The sequence below is a fragment of the Chinchilla lanigera genome, unplaced genomic scaffold (assembly GCF_000276665.1).
Source record: "Chinchilla lanigera isolate Chin_1 unplaced genomic scaffold, ChiLan1.0 scaffold00149, whole genome shotgun sequence".
Classification (NCBI taxonomy): domain Eukaryota; kingdom Metazoa; phylum Chordata; class Mammalia; order Rodentia; family Chinchillidae; genus Chinchilla; species Chinchilla lanigera.
The window spans coordinates 348,218-372,227 of NW_004955550.1; the positions used below are offsets into that span (position 1 = coordinate 348,218).

Here is a 24,010-nt window from a genome sequence, read left to right on the forward strand (position 1 = left end):
GAAAATTAGAGTCCAACAAATTGGATAGCCTAGACAAAATGAACAAATTCCTAGAAACATATAAACTATTAAAACTTTCTCAAAAAGAGACAGGCCTAGCAGGCAGCAAAGTTAGGTAGAAATCTATACACAGATAAAAAGGACCAGGCTCACACTGTCAGAACAGCAGTGAGGCAAAGCCGGGCTATGGTCCAGGGCTGAGTTGTGAAAAACTAGCTCCCAAGATGGGGACACAACTGTGGGGAGCTGCTGGAGCTGGAAATTGACCATGTGTGCGGGCAGGACAGAGCCAGGGTACCTCAAGCAGTCAAGTACCTCAGTCTTGAGAAAATCATCCTGCCTGGACAAGAGTATAAATAACCACCCCTCCTGTTCTTAGGTCCTCTTGCCCATCAGGTAATCAGTCGCCTCCACCTAACACAGGTCTTGTCTCTTGTTTTTATTTTCCTCATACCATTGCCATCCCTCCCCAAGGTACAGTGAGAGACCGACAAGGTCCCCACTCACATTGGCTAGACCTGGGAGCCTCCCCAGAGGTAAATAACAGCCCTTTCTCAGCCCTTTCTATACTATAACTAGCACCATATGGTCCAATAACCTGAGCAATTTAACAGACATATATGAACAACGAAAAACACATTGCTGACCAGGACACTCTGATCTTTACTCCAACCCCTTTCTGAAAGGCCTTTGTTCTTTTCCTTGCTATGTACCCTTGCTATATACCTTGTTTTTCCATTTGGTCAGTATGAGTCAAGTGACTATACTTGTAATCCTATGTAGGTTGATTATAGTTCATGGTAACCAGTGATTTTGTTTTGCTCTATAAAATCCCCTAGACAAAAAGCCTGGGTGGTAAAATCCACTTTGGGGATGCCTTCTGTGCTTTAGACTCTTTCTTTCAATAAATCTTTGCTACTCTTAATCTCCTTTGTCCTTGAGTCCATTCTTTGCTCTCAGGAGACAAGAACTTGGTCTCTGACAGGTTGAGAGTTACTTCTTGTAACAGAACTATATTTAATGTAGAGGTTGGAGCATTTTCTCCCTTCTCAGAAAATAAAAAATTCCAGGATAAGATATCTTCACTGGAAAATTCTTTAAAATATTTAAACAGTGAACAGCAATCTGCCTCAAGCTCTTCCAAAAATAGTACAAGAGGGAAGAATTTCTAATTTATTCTGTGAGGTAAATATTATATTGATACCAAAGCTAGACAAAGAAACCCTAAAGGCCAATGTCATTCATATGTATATATATAGATATATATGTATATATATAGGTGAGTACATATGTATATATATGTTCATATGTATATATAGATATAGATATATTCATTCATATGTATATATATAGATATATATGTATAATCTTCAGTAAAATACTAGAAACCAAATTTTACACCATATCAAAAGTATATCATAATTAAATGGGTTATATTCTACAGCTGGAAGGCTGATTCAAGCATAATAGAGAAAGCCAATAAAAGCAGCATATCACATCACTACAAGGGAGAAAAACCTACATGATTATCTTAATTGACATAGAAAATGCTTTTGACAAGAAATATGCAGTACCATTTCATATTATACATGCTTGGAAACCTAGGAACAGAAAAGAACTTATCAGTTTGATAAAAGGCCCAAGCACCATACTTATTGATGTAAAATACAAGATTTCCCTCTAAAATTAGGAATAAAGTAAGGATATTCTTGCTATTCTTGCTCATCATTGTATTAGAATTTCTAGTCAGAACAATTATATACAAGAGAAAGAAATGAAAGCTACTATCCGAACTGAAAAGGAAGAAGCAAAGTAATCTCTGTTGCAGATAACAAAAACTTGAATATACAGAATTCTAAACAAAGCCTACAAAACTACTTCAACAAGTAGCTTCAGCCAGTTTTACTATATATTAATATATACAAAATCCATTGTAATTGTCATTAACAATTAATCTGAAGATGTAATTAACAGTTCAATTTAAAGTAGCAATAAAATCATAGTTTGAATAATTTTTTAAATTGTGAGATTTGAGGACTGAAAAATATAAAACATATTGAAATAAATTAATAGAGACTTGAATAAACACAAAGATATTCACATTGGTTGGAAGACTTAAACTATTTCAGATTGTTATATTTTCCAAATGGGAATATGCATTCAATTGTAATCCTTAACAAAATATAAGCTAAATAAATTATAGAAAATAACAAGCTGATACTAAAATTTATGTGGAAATACAAGGGATACAAAGAATTTGTCTTACAAAAGAAGAATAAAGTTTGAAGATTTATGTTTCCCAATTTCAAATCTTGATGTGAATTATAGTAATCAACTATGCAAAAAGACAGACATACAGACCAACAGAATAAAACCATATCTAGAAATGTACTCATCTATTCATCACTAATAGATTTTGGAAATGATGTTCAGCTCATCAGAGAGGAAAAGTCTACCATTTTCCAGCAAATATTTCTGGAATAACCAGATAGCCCCGAATGAAACTTTTACTTTGCAACTTGTGCATAAAAGAGCATAAAAGGAATCAAAGACCTCCATATACATACACAGAAAAAGCGTTTGGCAGTATGTAAGAAAACTTACAGAATTTTTCCTCATGTTGGGTGAGATAATGTTTCCTTAGATTTAACTAAATAAGAAGCAATTAGATTTAGAAATTCAAATTTAATTGTACAAAATTAAACTTTTTGCTTCAAAATTGCTATAAAGAAATGAAAAGACAACTCAAAGATGGAAAGGAATTTCTGTGAATAGTGTACTTTTCAACATATGAGTATAATAGTTTTACTAGCAAAAGTGATCCAAGAAAATCTAGTATTTTCTTGGCAGAGTAAGGAAATAAGACCAGGAATAGAAACCAATAAATTGTATTAAGAAGCAATTTGCCACTATAGGCAAATGGAGCTTATTCTCATATTGTAATCCTGGGACACTATATCGGACAAGTATCTTTGAATTCTGTAGCTTGTGGAATGAAGCTGGGATTTTAATTGTCATTGTTTGGAGATTAAATCCCTGACTCCTTCTTCCTACATAATATATAAGACAGAAAAATTTGCTCCACTGCAATTCCAGAATTTATAGTCTAGACATTAGTAGGGAACCTATGGCATGCATATTGTGTAGTTTTTTAAGACAAATAGGTTAATGTATAAGTTGTTTTTTCTAAGCTAAAATCTGAGTATTCAGGTTTAATGGCATTTTGTGATAAATAAGCAGATTTTGGGTTGAAGTTTAGCACCTTGTCTCTAAAAGCTTCTCTATCACTGCTCTAGACTTATTTCCTGCAATCCAGACTCATGTACCCAAGAGTTGTTCAGTTTCCCCATTCTAATTGTATCATTTGCAGCCAACAGGTACTAAATTAGCCTCTTAATAATTCTTTCAAATTGTCCACAGATAGTTTCCACCATATTACTTAATGGCATCTTGATTCTTTCACTTCCTGCAGCTACAATACTTTGAATCATGCTTGACATAGCTACTATACTTACACCCCATAATAATCTTCAACAAGCCTATTGGTTGTAATGTCAAAACATATCTAGAATCTGACTACTGCTTTTCACCTCTAGTGATCCCATCTAGTTGGAGTCATCCCAGCAGGTGGTAACTGGTAAGATCTCTTGCTTTCTGGCCTCCCAGCTTCTACCGTTGCCTTTACAACAAATCAGTCAAAGCTGTTCTGAATCACATCCAGCATTTGCACTTATCCTCAAGTCTCTCTAAATACTCTCCATCACATTCAGAATGAAGGGCAGTGCACTGACAGTGACTGTACTGATGGTGCTTATGGGGCCCTACCTTACTGCCCTCCTCCCACAATTACTTGTTCCACCTCATCTCAAGCTGCTTTGCATTTGTTTACCCCACTTCAAATAGATGTGTTCTTTGGATATTTTAGGCATGACCACTCGACCTGCTTAGCAATGGTTCTTCTTGCAGTCCTTACTTTCTCCGGTTACTGAAGAATTAACTCCTGTCTTCCTCTGAGGTTTTCATCCAAAGTCATTCCCTCAAGGAAGCCTACTCTCTGTTTATATGTGTTAGAATATCACATTCTGTGTCACAGATATGTGCAGCTATCAAGTGTTGATCACAATTCATTTTTAAATGTTTAAGGGTGTGTAAATATTAACTAGTCTTAAATGACTATTGTACTTTGTATCTATGTATCAAGTTATCTGTCACACTGTACCCCATACATGTGTACAAATGAAATAATAATCAATTTAAAAAATAAAAATAAACCTGCAATCCTTTCCCTTTCATTCTCAGTATTCCTAACCCTGCTTGAATTTATTCCTTTAACATTTATCATAAATGACTCATTTGCTTATATTTATGTGTTTCATGTTTTTAACTGGTATGTTAAGTGTCATAAGGTAAGTAGTTATTATCCATTTCATTCATTGATGCATGCAGATGATTTGCACTATATGTGTAGTTTGCTGTTCTTTTTTTGTCTTTAATAAAACATTGTGAATATTTTTATGTCTTATCTTGTATTATACAAATGTATTTTGATTTTAAACACTGTGGTAAATTTAAACTGCTTACAACTTTCAATCCATTAATCTCTAACAGTATTATACAAGTCATCTGACACAGAAATGACTAGGCCAAAGTCTCCTGGCATTTTTAAGGAACCTGATCTATCTATGTGTCTAGTAGAAAGGTATGCTGACTTATACTTCAACTTAGAGTGGGAGAAGCAGGATTATATAGTTTAGGAATATGAATCCTGAAGTCCAATTTTCTGAGTCCAGTTGTCTGAGTCAGACTTTGGTTTTGTCACTGACAATTCATGTGCATAAATTCTTTAAATTTCAAACTCTTCAGCTGTAAAACAAGAATGATTGCATTTATCTCATTAAATTTCATGAATATTAATTAAAGAAATCAATTTATCAGCTTGTCAGCAGAGAGAGAACATTCAGTAGAGGTTAGCTATTACTTTAATTCTTCTTGCTATTTTTATTGTTATCATACCTGAACAAAATTTGATGTATTTATTCTAAATTTGATATGTGAAGAAAGACATGGCTTACTAATTTTTGTTAGAAACTTACTGAGGTAAAATTTTTAGTGTCTACTGCCTTATTATTTTTCTTCTTAAAAATCAACTGCTTATATTCTTTACTTATTTTCCTTTTCAAGTTTTCTTTACTAACTTTCTGATTCATAAATGCTTTTTATTGTGTTAACGATATTGGTCTTTTGTCATCAGACCTTCAACAGCCGCACAGGAAATTTGTGCAGATTACATAAAAATGTTACTTCCTGTTTGTCCACTGAATTACTGTGTATGGTTTATTACATGGATCGAACACATGCTAAACGTCAGTAGCCATGGGAAGTTAAATTCTGCAGAACTACATGACTACTACTGTTGACTTTATAGATCATATATTAGGGTTCTTCAGAAAGAAGTGACACACACATATGCATACATATATATGGAAATTATATATGTTCAGAACTACTTTGGTAAAAGCATCATTTTGAGAAGCTGCAGAACTTCAGATTTGATCTTTCTTTGGACTTTTTACCCTAAGATGGTTTATTCCTCAGCCTCTACTATACATATATATGAAGAGATCAAGAAGGGGAGGGGGAGAGAGACAGAGACATAGAAACAGAAACAGAGGCAGACAGAGACAGACAACAAAACAAGGACAGAGAGAGTGAGACAGAGCAAGAGACAGCAGGCGCAGGCTGACAAGTACACAAGTACAGACTGCACTCTGGGCTGTGGAGACTCAGAAGAGCTGACAGCATAGATGAGATCAAAAGGTGGAGAATTCTCTCCTTTTGAAGGCTGTTTTTTATTTAGGCCTTCACCTGATTGAATGAGGCTGACATACATTATGAAGAAAAAGTGCACATTCCTCACAGCTCATCAATTTAAATATCAGTGTTATCCAAAAACAACTTTTAAATTGAACCTATAAAATTAACAATCACATTTTGATGAAATCAGTGGGTTGTTAAAATTTTTGCGTAGTTTTTATGTTATATGTGTTTGTGCCCATGTAATAAGCACATTTCAGAAACAAAGTTCACTTAGGCTGATAGTCCACTTCTGTAATAACAAATTTTGTAACTTATTTTAAATGAATCACAAATATTTAATGCTAATGTAGAGCTTAATACTTTTTATGACAGTTAGATGCTGTCTTTGATAACAACCTTTATATATTTGGATGTGTTTATACATCTAGTACAGAAGTAAATGTTATGCGAATGATTGTAAATATGATTACTAGTCCTCAGAATGTTCTGGAATATTTGTCATCAACAAAGAATCATTAGCATAAGAAGCATTAATTAACTTTGAATGATTTTGATGAGTAAGTAGGCTACAAATTATAAGGGCTGTAAAAATAACACGAGCACCAGGAAATTTTATTACACCTTACTGCATAATTCTAGACAGTACAGATACTCTGGCACATAAAAATCTGACGTTCCTAGTAGAAATAAGTATTTTCCAAAGTGGTACGCATAATCAAAGTTAAAGTAATGGGCAGAGATAGTAAATGTTTCTATTAACTTTACAATGCAACTAGTTAGTATGATTATTTGACAGAAAACATTTATACAGTATTAACTTATTTACTAAATACTAATATGTGTTATTCTGCTTGAATTATTGAAATACTTGCAACTGTTTATATTTAGTGGCAAATCTTTAAAATTATCTTCCTTTATACCCTGTGGAAATGAATATGATTTATTGCCACCAATTTCCACCCTATGATGGTTTATTCCCCAGCCTCCATTATAACAATTGGTCATGAATAGCCTATCATTAAGGGATACTTCATTGGTGGCAGTGAATACACATATATATATATATAGGTATTGTTTAACTCCAAAGAAAGACCAAGTTTGCAGCATTTTAGCTTCTTAAAATGACATTTTTCCCAAATTATTTTTAACAGGCAGGACAAAGTTGATTAGCTTATCCCTGGCATAAAAGATATGTGCTTGCAAAAGTTTCTTTCAATTGTAGTAGATGTGAAATGCAGCTTTGTGACCCACAGTGTGAAGACTGACTGCCACAGCTTCAGGTTGGTTCAGAATGTTCGACATATACATGAACATGTGTCTTCAGACATAACTCAGGCAGAGACGAGTTCGTTCTAGTATCTTAATTATATCATTTGAGTACATAATCATAATTTTCAGTTAAAATTAAATTTTAAAATTGTTTCTTATGTGTTTGTGTTGTTGGAGTTAGTTTTAATTATATTTGTATTCATTTATATATAAAATTAACCTCATCTTCCTGATTATAAATTTAACATTAATTTTTAACAAGTTTTGTTTTTTTTTTTTTTTTTTTTTGGTTTTTCTCCGGTACCGGGAACCGAACTCATGAACTTGCGCTTGCCAGGCAGGCGCTTTTGCCGCTGAGCTAAATCCCCAACCCCAAATTTTAACAAGTTTTAAAAGGCCATTGTAATAATAACAAGTTCTGGGAAACTAGAATTCAATTACAGTCTATTTTTTTTACATTTCTTTTAATACTTGTTTAACACCAATTTCAAATTTTAATTATTATATTATAACATACCACAAGGTTCACTCATTCTGAGTGTGCACTCACTGATTTTAGTGTACGTGCAGAGTGGTCCAGCCTCTACCAATATCTACACTGAGAACATCTTTGACTAATCAGCAACTAAGAGTTCCTCTACATTTATTTGTTGAATTTTCCATTTGATTATTTCACTTCCCATTTAATATTTATAAAACCCTAGATTAAATTCAATTATATTTTAGATTTACATGTGAAACTTTTCCTAGTCACAAGGAAGGAAGGGAATACTAGTAGAAGTATAGCCCTACTGCATATGATAGATATGCTAGGATGGATAGCAGAGTAATGCAGATATAACCAAGCATGTTAGGAGTTCTCCATTTGTGATTATGTCTGCTGTATCTGCCAAGGCTTTTATCTTCAGATTTAAAATCCAATCTATAAAGTAATAGCATCTATTAACAAAAAAAGACATTGCAATAAAGATTTTTAAATGTAATGTATTTATGAAAGTTCAAGACGAACAAAAGGAATTTTCAGTTCTCATGATTCTTTAAAAAGTTTAAAATGGATATAATTGCCAACAATTCCTTTAGATTTTCAATTCTATCAAGTTCAATTCATATCAAGTTCAATTTATTAAAATATTTCACATTGGTATGTTACTTTATGCCCTGTACAAACCTTATGAAACTATTTTTTATGTTATATTTTCCAATTTTTAAAGAGTCAGCATGCAAAGTTCATATGAAAGTTCTGTATTTTTTGTAAAATTACTCTTGAAGATTTTCTTTAGCAAGGGTTTATACAACATCTTACTCAGTGAAAGAATTGATAAATGAATAAGATCTACACATCCTATTCTACTTCATCTGGAAACTCAAAGTGTTAATTATTTCTAATACCATGCTGAATTTATCAGTCACTCATATATATTAAAACCCCTCAAAAACTTCTGCAGATATTTCATGGTGAGGTGCTTGTTGAAATGTCCTGAACGCAGCTCTTTCAGTGGAAGTAATCCTAAAATCCTCTCAGAGTTAGTAAGTTTACAAATAAAAAATCTGTAAATGAATTAGAGAAATGAATTTTAATCACAAATCAATTAAAGAAAATGACAAGGACAAAAAGATTTGTGGGCTTGGAAATTGTATAACTCCAATAAATTATATAACTCCAATAAATTATGTAACTCCTAGGTTCATTGATTTATTGATTGTGTTTATTCATTTGTACAGTGAAGTAGTGAAGTGGAAAATTGCATTGTACAGATAGGCTCTGAGTGTGTGGGCTGGTAAATGAGCCTGAACAGGAAGAACTGAAGTTGTCGAGATTCCAAATCAATCATTAAGGAGATAGTTACACAGCTTGATAAAATTACTGGAAATTGTTCGCTCTTATGCTTAAAATAAGTGAATTTTATGGTAGGTAAATGTAACTAAATAAAGAGGCATGAAGCCATCAAAGGAAAGATGATCAGTCTTAACAGGGGGAAAATCCCAATCTCATTGTTCTTTAGGAACAAATACTTTGAACTGAACTTTAATTCATAGTGAAACATCAGTTTCCAGAACCAGATCTTCCTCTGTTGGCTTTAACTGGATGTATTATGACCAAGTACACAATAATTAATTTTCTTTTTTCAAGGAACCAAAAGTTTTTCTTGTTTTTAAATCATAAAGAAACCTATTAATAGATATATAATATACCTACACATTCCCTCTCTGGAATTTGATAACAGCCAATACTTTAAACTTTTTGAAATATTCTTAAAGTTAACCTTGTTCTATTTGTTTTATTCATAAATTTGGTAATTATATCTTTCTCATGTTGATGAAGAGCAAGGGTAATGAGAGAGTCTGCAAATATAGGCTCTCCTCCTTAATGGAATGTTATATCATTTATTTTTATTTTTTTATTCTAAAGAGTGTTTTATCATTTTAAATTCAAACTTTATTACATATTAATTTTTAAAAAGAAAGTAAAGAAAAATCTTTATGTAACTGTGCTATCATTTAGGTCTACATTTCTTCAAAGGCATTTCTTGAGCATATGTTACATACTATTTTGTAACTCCTAGATAGCACCCTAGGGACATTTCCATAAAATTAGTAAACAATGTACATAACAAGTTCAAACCTTAGGAGCTGTCCTACATTTATACATTGCTAACAGTAAACTTCTACGTTCTAAACATTTCTTTCTTAGCTTAAAGGAATCTTTTTCCACTAAATTTGTCATTAGCTACTTCTTTCTTCTGAAAGAGAGAAATATGCTGACTGTTCTTTAGATACCTAAGTACACTCACCCACAAAAACACTCACTTGACAATATTTTGTTTGTATGCAAAATAAAAAGCAGCAGAGACAGATGATACTGTATTTTACATTATGATATTATTTTTTAAACTATGCCTTAAATTCAATTTTAGTTCTGATGCTTAAAAACAGTTATGCATTGGACAACAATGAGTAACCAATGGGTAAACCAGAGAGTAAAGTATAATATCATTTAGAAAATATGAATATTCTCAATCCTCCTAAAGAGTTTTGGCTCACACTTTGTAATGATTGCTTCCATGTTTTCCCATGAACAAAGGTCAAAAGGGGAGAAAAAAGTGTTTCTATATCTCACACTTATGCTGAATTATTCCAGAATGTCCAACTCACACTAACAAAATAATTATGGACTGGGACAAACACACATTTTGGTATCAACTTGTTTATAATCTTATATACTGTATTTTAGATTATCTATTACATATTAGAAATTATACTGATGTAACACCTAGTGGATTATTTTCATGTGCCTGGCAGTTGACAAGTATTTACAGTTTAATGTCTCTTTCCTCTTTCTTCCTTCCTTCTTCCTTTTCTGTTTTGTAATTAACAAAATTGTAGGTGTTTGTGGTGTACCAGATGTTGTTTTTATATATGTATACATTATGGAATTGATAAAAGGTGATATTTACCATATGCATTATTATATATACTTACCAATTTTTATAGTGAGAACTCTTAAAATCTCTTTTACCAATTTTCAAGTGCACAAAATATTACTATTAGTTACAGTCACTGTGATGTAGAATAGATTTCTTGAATTTATTCTTCTTGCTTAGTAGAAACTTTGTTCCTGTTGACCATCCTTACCCTAATTTGCCTACCTCAAAGCCCTGGTAACTACCTTTTTACTTTGTTTTTATAAATGTAACAATTTTCATTCCCACAGATTAGGAAAATCATGAAATATTTCTTTTCCTGTGTCTACTTATCTCACTTAACTTACTGACTTTCAGATTCCTCCACCCTGACACAAATGACAGGGATTTCTTTTCTTTATATAGATACACAACAGAATCTGAAACCCAAGACAATGGATCCACAGAATCATTCTTTGGTGTCAGAATTTGTATTGCATGGACTCTGTTCTTCACAATATCTACAAAACTTTTTCTTTGTATTTTTCTCTAGTATATATGTGGCCATTATGCTTGGTAACATCTTCATTGTTCTCACTGTAATTTCTGCCCCCAACTTGTATTCCTGTCCCATGTACTTCCTGCTGGGGAACCTGTCTTTCTTGGACATGTGGCTGGCCTCATTTGCCACTCCTAAGATGATTAGAGATTTCCTTAATGATCGAAAGCTCATCTCCTTTGAAGGATGTATGGTTCAGATCTTTCTCTTGCACTTTACTGGTGGGGCTGAGATGGTGTTGCTAGTTACCATGGCCTATGACAGATACGTGGCCATATGCAAACCCTTGCGTTATATGACATTGATGAGCCGGCAGACTTGCATAAATCTGGTGTTGGTTTCGTGGGTCATTGGGTTTCTGCACTCTATCAGTCAAGTAGCCTTTACTGTGAATTTACCTTACTGTGGCCCCAACGAGGTGGACAGCTTCTTCTGTGATCTCCCACTGGTGATTAAACTTGCTTGCATAGACACCTATATCTTGGGCATACTTATGATTTCAGACAGTGGGCTGCTTTCCACCATCTGTTTTCTCCTCCTGCTGATATCCTACACCGTTATCCTTCTCACTGTTCAGCAGCAGGTAGCAGGTGGCGCTAGGAGAGCGCTCTCAACTTGCTCCGCACATATCACGGTAGTCACGCTATTCTTCGGGCCTTGCATTTTCATTTACTTGTGGCCTTTCAGTAGGTTCTCCGTGGACAAACTCCTGTCTGTGTTTTACACTATTTTTACTCCACTCTTTAACCCCCTTATCTACACATTAAGAAATGAGGAGATGAAATCAGCTATGAAGAAACTGTGGAACCGACGTGTGACTTTTCACTGAGTCCCACTTTCCACAGTGCTACCTGTTCCTGATTGTTCAGGAAATATAGTGTCTTTAATATGATTCTGTTCAAAGATCTTCTGACATTATATTTGTATAATTATAATGCATTATGTTGCACACAATGGATTTCAAAAACCCTCAAACACATTTTGGAATAAACCCTATGATGTTTGTTCTTTTTTAAAACTAGCTTTATTTTACTAGTTTATTCGATGTAAAAGATGATGCAAGAGTTAATTTTCATGTTGCAGTCATTGTGCAACACAGCAAAGAGGAGGGTTTGAGATATAGGATATTTGACGCAGGAAAACTAGACAGGAATAAAGTGATAAGTACACGCTCCATCTTTGGTTTGGTTTTTAAAAGCTTGAGGAAGCAAAAAACCCTATGAATTTGAGATCCTATTGATTTTTTAAAATATATATACCTTATATTATACTTATCTTTTTATCTAAAACAGAAGCACATGCTGGTAACATTCAATCATAGAAGTTAACATAGGAAAAATTTTACTTTCTGGTTGTTTTGTGGTATGTGTGTCATTGTATAATATTCAATATGTATTGTATCATTAAATTAATAGTTTCATTCAAAGTAGATTCAATAAAAAGTGCATCTCTTACTGAGTTGATTTTGACCAATTAAGGAGTAGTTTTTGGAAGTTCATGTTTCAGATCTTATACTGTGCTGGCAAATATTTCTGGATTGTAAAAAGTCAGTCATAACAAGTGTTATATTTGAGTTTGACCAAATAAATGTTCAGCCTGACTGTAATTCATGAAACTAAAGGAGATGATTAAATAATGACTGAGCTATTGAAACAACTGAGGGAACATCCTAATAGTCTTGGATATTGTGTTTATCAAAGGAAGATTTCTCTGGTTACTTCTGATTCCTATGACAGCAATCCTGAATGTATGCATGAACATGAAAGGTCATAGAAGAAAAATAACTTCTGGCTTAGGATAATGTTGCTACCTGCTATGATGGTAATACTATTTTTTTATGCTATCTACTTTGGGCATAGTACTATCAGTAATTAAAATCATATATGTGAACATTGAAATAACAGAAGAAAATCAGCATTTACTTTGGTATTAACTTTCTTGGTTATTCTTGAGGCAATACTGATTATTAATTACTTATAGACTTTAAATATACCCTCATTTATTTACTTTTAATTAATATGTGTCAATTTTACATACTAAAGGAATTCAGTTTGATGTTTTAACACATGCATATAATATGCAGTACTCAAATTCATTCTTTGTTTATATACCCTTCCCAAACTCTAGTAATCTCTATCTTTTAATCAGATTGACTTTTCTTTTAAATTTCCACATATGTAGGAGAAATTCTCCTTATCATCTGTGTCTAGTTTACTTCCTTTAATATAATGTTCTTCTGCTACTGCACTCACTTTTTTACAAAGGGCAAGATTTCCTTTTCCCTTAGGGCTGAATGATATTTCACTGTGTGTATGTACCACATTTTATTCCTTCACTGATGAGTACATAGGTTCACTCCATATCTTAGCTATTGTGAATAATTTTGTAATAAAGCTTTGCAGGTATTTCTTCAGTATTCTGATTTCATATCTGAATATATATCCAAAAGTGGGATAACTGGATCATATATTAGTTCTATTATTTTTTTTAGGAAACGTCATACTGTTTTCCATAATACTGTTTGCCATTTTTTCATCAAGATAAAACAAGTGCTATTTATAAGTTTATTTATTCAATAAACAAATATCTTTCAAGTACCTTCAATGAGAATGATTTCAGACCCTAAACTATTAAGTACTAGACCTAGATTATTTAAGAACATACATTCCAAGACTCACAGATCTTTTTGTGGGATAAAAGCAAATATACAATCACAAATATATCATGATAATAAAGAAGACATGGTCTAAAAGCACAAAAAAAAAGGAAATCTAAACCAGTTTTTATATATTTAGGAAAGATTTCTTCTATAACTCTAAGTTTGCTCCAACTTGTTAGAATTCTGACATTAAATTATATACAAGTAGAGAGAGAGAGAGAGAGAGAGAGAAAGAACCAATCATAATAGAAAGTGACAAAAAATGGGCTCTCATAAGATATTTCTGGTTCTTTTATATGCAAGTAGAGAGAGAGAGAGAGAGAGAGAGACAAAGAACTAATCATAATAAAAAGTGACAAAAAATGGGCTCTCATAAGATATTCCTGGTTCTTTTGAACTGATCAATGACTTATGCTCCATTCTTATGCTCTGGATCCCTTCATCTTGCCTTGTTCAGAGCCTCACCATTGGGCTGAATTATTGCACTGTCAGTGTGGATATCCTGGGGTTTAATTAAATATGCATGTTGATGTACATACTTTTGATATGTTTGATATGCTAATAAAACTTGAGTGAAAAAAATCATTGCTTCCTGTTTTCTACAAATTATGGGCTCTTGCAGGGAACTTATGACTGTCCATTCATAGCCAAAAATTAAAGAGGAAACTGAATTTTGAAGAAGTGTTCATGAGATTTGTTTCCCATTTTAAATGAAGTAAATTAAGTACATAATACAGTGAATCCTTTGAAAAACACAAGCAACATGGTTCATAATTGACCTGCTTAATTTGAGTTTTAATAATTAATGCCATAAATCTGCATGTCATTATAAGCTACCTGCAGTGACTTATATTCATTACTGTGTTTTAAAAACTAATGAATAATTGCTGACAGTATCCATCTGCAGAATTAATTCCTACTAATAATTAGTTGGAAACTTTTTTATGACAGAAGTCTGTATTAATAACCAGAATGTGTTCTCAGAAACACATCCTAAGGATACAGTAATTTTACAATAACAGCCATCTAAAATACATTGCTATGGTTAGAAGACCAAGTCAATGAGAAAATGTTGAGTTCTGTTTTTCACTGCAATCATTAACAGACTGTCTGAGTCATATCCATCTGTGGTACATAAACATTCTTTGTCAACATGAATATTAACATAACATTCATATCAAATTAATTTTCTAAAGAATCTTATTAATCTAAGTAATTCCTATAAATTCTCACAGGAGGCTTCCAAACTTAGGGACATTTATTTGAAGTAGAAGTCCATTGCTAAATATGAGGAAATTGTCTTTCCAGTGTAGTAAAAAGCATCTACAAATATTAGCTATACTTGCATCTTATTCTTCATCCATCAAGAATAATTCAGGCATCTTGCTTAAGGACATGATTCTGACTCAATTCTGCAACTCTAAATTTCTCTTTATTCTTCTAGTTTCTAAAATCTAGAATCTGATTTTCCCTCTATGCTTGAATTATATAATTTTAATACTTAATTTTCATGAACCACTTAAGTAGAAGGGTGTTTACCTCTTACTTTACCAAATAATGACCTTCCCCATTTTCCAAAACCCAGTGGAGGCTTAGATCAAGATATTTTAATAATTTATCTGGAGACTTTAAAATGGTTTTTCATGTTTCTCTGTCTTGTGGTCTTCCACGAAGGCTAACCACTCAGGCTCAATAGATTCATAGCTTCACATTCTGAACTTTGGGAACTCAAGGTTTTCCCTGTGTTCCCCTTTCTGTTCTGCGGTCCTAAAACTCAAAGGAAAACTCAGGCCAATTATAGGGATCGTTTTTATTGGTTTCCTGACTCTGGATTACTGTTGTTCTTCACTGTCTGACATTCATATTGCAGAGAAAACACTTCTACAAAGAACTATGAACTTGAGGCATTTATAAGTAAATGAATGAACTTATAAGTGAATGATTTCACTCAAGTGAAATCAATCATACATGTAAGCTTAAACATCAGATGATCTCTGTCATATGAGTAATCAAAAATAATAAAGACCAAAATAAAAGATAGATAATAGGATGTAGGGAAATACTTTCGAAATGGGAAAAGGAACAAAAATGAGAGGGAAGAAGAGGAGTGAAAGGGAAAAATAACTGTAGAAAAATGGAAATAGAGCTTTTGTCAATGAGAAGAGGATTAAGAGTTAGAAGGAACGAGAGCAGATGGGAGGAGTTGGGGATTAAAAGCAGAATGAAAGCACGTTATGTACATGCACCAGTTCCCCACAACTGACGTAGTCATTATGTGCTGGAAACATACACTAATATATATATATATAAATCATAAATAAAAAAAGTAATTTAAGATAAATGAGTAATGCTAGTCATTATGTGCTGGAAACATACACTAATATATATATATATATATATATATATAATAAATAAAAAAGTAATTTAAGATAAATGAGTAAGATTGATGCATTAATTCCATTTGGGAAGTAGCAGAACACATGGGTTATGTGATTGACATAATTATTTTTATAGAATTAGCTTTAAAATTAAATAAAGGAAATATAAGATTACACTGACACCACTGGGAGAAATTCAAAGTTGATTCTGAAACTTATCCTGACAACTTTCATAATGTGGCTGGTTATAGTCTGGAAGCCTGGACTCTAAGAGTGATAGTGCAGTTCCAGTGCCAAATCTGAGGACTGTAAACAGTACAATAATCTCTCTATATTTTGTTGAGTGATTTTTTTTCTCTATGTTTTGAGAAGATAATAGAAGTTTTTCTCTTTTGATCTGCTAATATATTCTGTACTCAGAAATTCTCTAAAGTTGAACCATTCTTGGATTAATCATCTTGGGACAAATTCCATTTGTTCAAGAAGCATGTCAGGTACAATGGGAGTTTTGCCAATACATAATTCTTCACAATTCTTTATAATAATATTCTTTCCTGTTCCTCCCTTCCACCTCTCTCTCTTTCAGTTCCCTTCCCATAGGCCAAAGATCTGTCATGCTTTTTCCTGCTATTTATACTTTATTTTGTGCTTTATTTCTATATGGGAGTTCTCAGATAAGAGAAACTATACAATATTTGTGGGTCTGATTTACTTCACTTACACTTATGATCTCTTTGTGCAACCATTTTCCAACAAATAACTCAAATTTATCCTACTTTGTGCCAGATTATTTCTCCACTGCATGTAAATACCACATTTTCTTTATCCATTTATCTGTTGATGGACATATAGGATGCTTCCAATATTTAACGATTATGAGCTGTGCTGCTATAAACATGAATATTCATGTATCACTGTAATATGTTATTTTTAACTCTTTATTGGTCTTTAAGTAGTTGACTTTGTACAATTGACCTTTAACAGCTTTTTTTGTTTTAAAATACAAATTATAGGATGTTGCTCAATGTAGTACAGGAGTCCTGTGTACATCTCACCCAAATTTCCTTAATGCTTATATTTTAAATGCCATATTATAGGATCAAAATCAGGAAATTAACATGAACAATGTATGGTTTTCCCAATTTTTTTTTGCTTTCTAGTTTTATGTAACTTCCAATTGTATAAGTTATGCAAGTATTTTATCACCAGAGTGAACACTGTCATCCTTATTCTAAACTTTGGCAATTAGTAATTTCTTTTCCATTTGTATAATCTTGTGACTTTTAGAAATTTATGTAAATGAAATCATATAGTGTCATACTTGGAAACTGAGATTTTTATCCACTTAACATAATGCTCTTGAGACCAACCCAAGGTTTTGCAATATCAGTGCTAATTCTTTTTCATTGATGAGTACTGTCATAGAAGAGTTGTATACTCATGTATTTACTGACAGCTATTTTGTTTATCTCTAAATTGGGATGGATATAAACTTGTACAGATATAAATTTTCATCTCCCTTGAGAGTGTAATTGCTGGGACACATTTTGATTGCTTCCTTTTTTTAAAGAAATCGCCAAACTAACATACACAATGAAGAAATTGCCAAACATTTTTTTTTAATTTTAAGGATAAAAGAATGAAAACATATTAACAAACACACATACATTTACAAAATAACACAAAAAACAATACAAACAATATAAAATTTCAGACAGGTTATAGAAAATTAACAATTATTGTTGTGTTACATATTGATATCTTCAAATTGGTTACTCAGGTAAATAAATATAGGCATGTAAGATTGATCAAACAATTAAACATTAACTGTTCCTTTCAATAAAAAGATAGAAATTCTGCTGGCTAACTAAATAATTTTACATTTTCACTGCAATACATGAGAAATGTAGTTTCTCTCCATCCTCACCAGAATTCATTATTCTCTCTTTTTTAATTTAGCTTTTCTGATAGGCATGTAGTAACATCTCTTCATGAGTCTCCCTAAATGGAACAGGCTATACCTACCTAATAAGTCCTTTTATTCATAGATGTGATTCAACTTTGATGTTTCTTTATTAATTTGTTGTCTAATTGATCTACTTGTGATCGTGGACAGCAGTAATACAAAACATCTTATTCATATATTTTGCTACCTGTATATATTTTTCCTTTGAGCTTTGATAATTCTTGTTGTATTCCAAAAACAAATACTTTGACATATATTTAGCTGGAAATTTCCTCAGGAGTCAGGAGCCTGGACTTGCTCAGAAAATCTAGAGTAGATATAGATTTAAAAAAAGAGAGAAGAGCATAAGAAAATAATGGAAATCATGAATGCCCAACATAGGAAAGAAATGGAATGCATGAAACAGATTCAAACAGATATCCAGGAAATTAAAAATTTCATTGAAAGTTTGAAAAACTGCATGAATGAAAGTGAAGACAGACTGTCAGACCTAGGATATAGGATCTCAGCTAGCAGTCAAAAAGGAAAGATCTCTTAAAAATAGCAAGGGAGCAGAAAAAAATAATTTGACGCTGCAAGATGATGCAAAGAGAACAATATAAAGTTGATTGGTGTCAAAGAAAAAGCAGGTATCAACACAAATGACATACAAAGACTATTTGCAGGACTAATAGAAAACTTCCCATGGGAAAAGAATATGACACAGAGATAAGGGAGGTACACAGGATCCCAATTAGCCATGACCAAAATAAATCTACACCAAGGCATATAATAATCAAGATACTCCATATGACAGGAACCCACAAAAAAACAGGGGTATATTTTATTTGCAGACAATGTGAATTTCAAAACAAGAATGTAGATAATTATATGCTTGTTAGGGGAAAACTTAAAGATGAAGAGATAACAATTACAAATACATATGCACCAAATACAGGAGCAGCCAATTATATAAAACAAATATTAATGGAAGTGAAAAAACAAATAAACACTAACACAGTTGCAATACCCCACTATCACAAAAAGACAGATCAACCAGACAAAATAACCAGCAAAGAAATATCAGAACTAAACCAAACCTATGAACAAATGGACTTAGTAGATGTTTACAGAATGTTCCACCCAACAACATCAGAATACACATTCTTCTCAGCTGCACATGAACGTTCTCTAAAACAGACCACATGCTAACCCACAGAGCATGCTTAAGTAAATGCAAAGTTATTGATTTGGGACTTTTCCTATTTCTAATCTAAGCACTTTACGCTATATATATTTCTGTTTGCATCTTTTGCCTTTGGTCACAAATTTTGACATATTGCCTTTTTATCTAGTTTGATTTTTATTTCATTTGAAATTTTCTCTCTGACCTGTAGATTATTTATATGTTTTGTTTAGCCTAAGTATTTGGAAATTTTCTTTATATCCTTTCCTTCTCATTTTAGTAACTCATAATTACAGAACATCTTTTTCATGATATAAAATATTTTAAATTTCTTGATATTTGATTTATGATTGAGGATACAGTTTTTCTTAGTAAATTTTCTCTAGATGTTCGAAAACAATGTATAGTCTGCTATAATTAGATGTAGTGTTCTACAAATCTCAGGTAGGTCTTGATATTGTTGAATCCTTTTAGATAGTAAGGACTTTTTATCTACTTTTGCCCACTGTTGAGAGAAGGGTGTTGAAATCTGTAACTATTGTTGGAGATTTTCTAATTTCTTCAGTCCTATTGGGTTTTATTTCACATGGTGCACAGCTGTTTTGTTCAGTACACACATATTTGAGATTGTTATGCATTTTTGATGGACTATCCTTTTATGAGTGTGCTCTGTCTTACACTGCCCTTGATAATTTTCTTTCTTCTGAATGTATATATTAATGCAAGTACTACACCTTTCTTTTATTATTTAATTATGCATTCATTTTAATTTTTAAATGACATAGCTGTCATTGAAAACATTCTTAATTATGTCTCAATACTCTATTGCCATGAAGATTTTCTTCTTTTTGATAGCATTTAATATATTATAAATGAAAGAAGCCTTTGAAAGGATCTTTTTAAAATATAGTTTATATCAATAGCATAGTTCACAACTTCTGAATATTTGTATACACAGAAGCAATCCTTTTGAAAGTCTATTTTCTTGAAAAATTTCCTGAGTATTTACATTTAGATTTAGATGTGTATTATAAATTATCTTGTGCAATTTATAGTTCTGTATGTTTCTTCATACATTTTGTTTTACATTTCCTAATACTAAATAACAGAGATAAACAATGTTTATTATAGATTTCTTAAGAATAATAGATTTATCAGATAAAGTTTTTTAAATTTCTTACTCCAAAATGTTGAATAGTTTTTAATTTCAAAATACTATTTTTTCCATATATCTCTACTTAGTGGGAAATGTCTGACAGAAGTAGAGAGGGTCTGTTTATTAATCTATTTAAAAATCTACTGGATGATGTCATGATAAATGTTTCCATCTGCTGAAATGTGAATTTCATTTACCTCTGTGTTGGTAGAATAATATTAGAATACTGACTAAATTCAAATAAAGACTTATCTGATCCCATATTCAGCTTTTTATAGATAAAGTCGCATTATTTGTAGTTTCTTCTGATATTAATTAAATTACCAAATTCTGATGATACATTTTGGTTTATCTCTATAAATGGTTTGGTGTCTGTTATTAAGTTTAACTATTTTTAGTTTGATTAATTCCTGCTTTTGTGGGGTCTCTCAAGTTTCTGATGTCCAAGTGAAAAATTTGCATAGACGTTATATAAGGAAAGAAAACAGCTTTACACTGTTTTCCTACTCAATATCATATTGATCAGAAGAGATACATGAAGCTTCCTGTATTTGTTCAAAACATTTTCTTAATCCATTATTTTATTCATTTTATTTTAAGCATGTTACAAGTTTTAGAAATATAAGTATGACAGCAAAAAAGTCTCAATCTTTAATGAAATCACCAAATAGTTTTGACTTCTAGCTCCTTTCACCATTCAGATTAGTTGCTAAAATTGCTTCTATCATCCACTGACTGATACTTCTGCAAGAATGAAAACACAGGCCAGGGATATAGCTCAGTGGCATCAGTGCCTGAAGGTCCTAAGTTTGATTCCCAGCACCAAAAAAAAAAAAAAAAGAAATAAGAATGAAAACACTTCAAAGTTCATTTGCATTACAGGTTTATATTTTATTTGTGTAAAATTTTCTCTCAACTGCAATATCAGTTTAATTTTCTTATCTTGGATTATAAAGTATCAGCAAGCAGTTAAGTTAGCAAATTTGTCTTAATATAGCTGTAAGGATACAACTGGTGACAGTAATATAAATTGATTGCAATAACTGAGAAAGATAAAATTGCATGGTCATTTTATAGATTTTATAATGTCCTTCACAAGCTAGTTATAAGAAATCAAGTTGTTTTACATTAAAATAAATCAATGAGTTTAGAGTTTCATCATCTGTATCCTTATCACTGTGAAAAACAACATTAATGAATAAATAATTATTCACTCTATTTTGAGCTGACATGCTAGACACATTCACAGCTATCAACTTTTTTCATTCTTATAATAGCATTGAGAAGTAGGCATCATTCTAGTCATGCAGTACATGAGAGAATTAGGATAAAATGAAAGAATAAAAGCTAATATAAAAACATAAAACAGATTTGCTTTAATAAAAAAAAAGCAGAAGTTAGCACAATTCATTAAAACTGCACAGTTTTCTTATAGAGTCAGAAACAGAAGTATTGTGATTTACAGAAGAAAATTAAGTGCTCGGGATCACCGCTTATCTGCCAAGAATTAATTGCTGTGCTTGCCTATTTTTGCTCTCAGAAACTTCCCTGCCTCATATCCTGTTTCTTCCCAAGCCCACGTCTGTCCCACAGCTTCCGCATGGCTGACTTGACCTCTCTGTTCCGAAGTGTGTAGATCAGGGGGTTTAGCATGGGGGTGATGACATTGTAGAGTACAGACACCAGCTTGTCTGCAGAGAAAGTGGAGAAGGGACGAGCATAGATGAAAATGCAGGGTCCAAAAAAGAGTGTCACCACCATGAGGTGAGAAGCACAAGTGGAAAGTGCTTTTCTCCTTCCCTCCTTGGAGTGAATCTTAACTAAGATAGTAGTGTAGGAAGCAAGCAGCACCACAAAGGAGCTGGTAGATATCAACCCACTGTTAGACACCATTAGCAATTCAATGACAAAGGTGTCTGCGCAGGCAAGTTTGATGATAAGGGGAACATCACAAAAGAAATTGTCCACCTGGTTTGGTCCACAAAAGGGCAGATGGATAGTAAGAATAGTCTGGACAATGGAGTGCACAAATCCTCCCACCCATGAAGCAACTACAAACAGACAGCATAGTTCCCGGCTCATGACAGTGGTGTAGTACAGTGGACGACAGATTGCAACATACCGATCATAGGCCATCACTGTGAGCAGGAACATTTCAGCAGCCCCCACAAAATGCAGAAAGAAGAGCTGCACAATGCATTGGTCATAAGGAATGATCTTTTCATCATGAAGGAAATCAACCAGAAGCTTGGGGGTAGTTATATTTGAGTAGCATAGGTCCAGGAATGACAGGTTGCCAAGAAGGAAATACATAGGTGATGAATTTAGGTACCTATCAGAAGCCACTGTTACCATGATGAGGACATTGCCTACCCAAGTGGACACATAGAGGAAAAGACATAATACAAATAATCCTGCTTCAATAGATGATGTGTGTGAGAAACCTGCCAGGAAAAATTCTTTCACACCTTCTGTCTGATTTTCATCCATTTGACTTGGTTCTATGAAAGATATTAAACAATGAAGCATTAGTGACATTAAAATTAGGTAGGAAGTCACATCAAATATAGCAATATACTCACTTTCTCTAAGGTACACTTGTGTTGATTAACTGGATGAAGTTACATTCTCCATAGCTGATAGAAATATGTATTCTCCAAACAGCTACAACTTTGAAGCATTAAGAAGCAGCCAAGACTTTTGTAGCATAAAATCACTTTGACATTCAATGGTGGCTTTTCTCCACTTCATCCTTCAGTACATTACTTACTGCTCTTTTCTGACACTCAATCTCAAGAAACAAGTTATATCTCCTAATTACATTTTCAAATAAAAGTGTTCAGGAAAAACAGAGCAAAGCAAAACAAAACAAAAGCCCTTGAAGGTAGCATTTAGTATTCTAGTGATCAGGCACTGAGATATTTAGACATTTTTGTTTTTGACACAGGGTCTCTTTACACAGCCCACGTTGGCCTTGAACTTACAGTGATCCTCCTGCCTCAGCCTCCAAAGTGCCTGGATTAGAGGCCTGTACCACCAAACCCAGCAAGGTCCATAGAAGGTTTAACTGGAAAGAAATGTCTGTGTTCTTTTCCATCAAGCTAACACTTGTAGGAATTTAAACCGTACAAATGAAGGAAAAGGACAGTACTTCACTTTGTATTTATATCTGGGCATTCAACTCTATACATGTTTCCAGGATGTCTGTCAAGCTTATTATTGACCATAATACATTATTATCTCATTTATGATCTGTGTTTTAATCATTTTATTTCTGTGTGCACATGGGCACACATCCTTATAATGATCTAAATGGAATCATAAAATAATTACTCAGGCATTTAAATGACTCTCTTTTGACTATATTACCAAATTGAATAAGTAGAAAGTATTTCTCTGAGATTAATAATGTTGCAAGTTTGTATGAGTCTGTGTGTGTATTTCATTCATTTGTGTGAGCAATGACTAGAAGATGCTACTGTATGAGATGAAAATCTTGGAGATTCCTAATAGCTGGTATTAACTCCACTCAGTGCTGCCATAAATACAGCGATGTCCTGAAGAGCTAAAATGTAGTAATTTAAAGTGTAACTAGTAGAGATTCTTTTCTATCTTATCCTTTATGCTCCCTCTAAATTTA

The 24,010-nt window shown here is 32.7% G+C and overlaps 2 protein-coding genes across 2 annotated transcripts; one reads left to right on the forward strand and one right to left on the reverse strand.

Moving 5' to 3' along the window:
- The first annotated feature begins 10,939 nt into the window (after positions 1 to 10,939).
- Positions 10,940 to 11,875, forward strand: LOC102014181 (olfactory receptor 4K14-like). Its single transcript, XM_005412030.1, has one exon. The coding sequence runs from the start codon at positions 10,943 to 10,945 to the stop codon at positions 11,873 to 11,875; it is 933 nt and encodes a 310-aa protein (XP_005412087.1). The 5' UTR covers positions 10,940 to 10,942.
- Positions 11,876 to 21,906: 10,031 nt separating this feature from the next.
- LOC102014501 (olfactory receptor 4Q2) lies at positions 21,907 to 22,860 on the reverse strand. The gene has a single exon (XM_005412031.2). It carries the CDS (start codon positions 22,858 to 22,860, stop codon positions 21,907 to 21,909), a length of 954 nt encoding a protein of 317 aa, XP_005412088.1.
- Between the last annotated feature and the right edge of the window lie 1,150 nt (positions 22,861 to 24,010).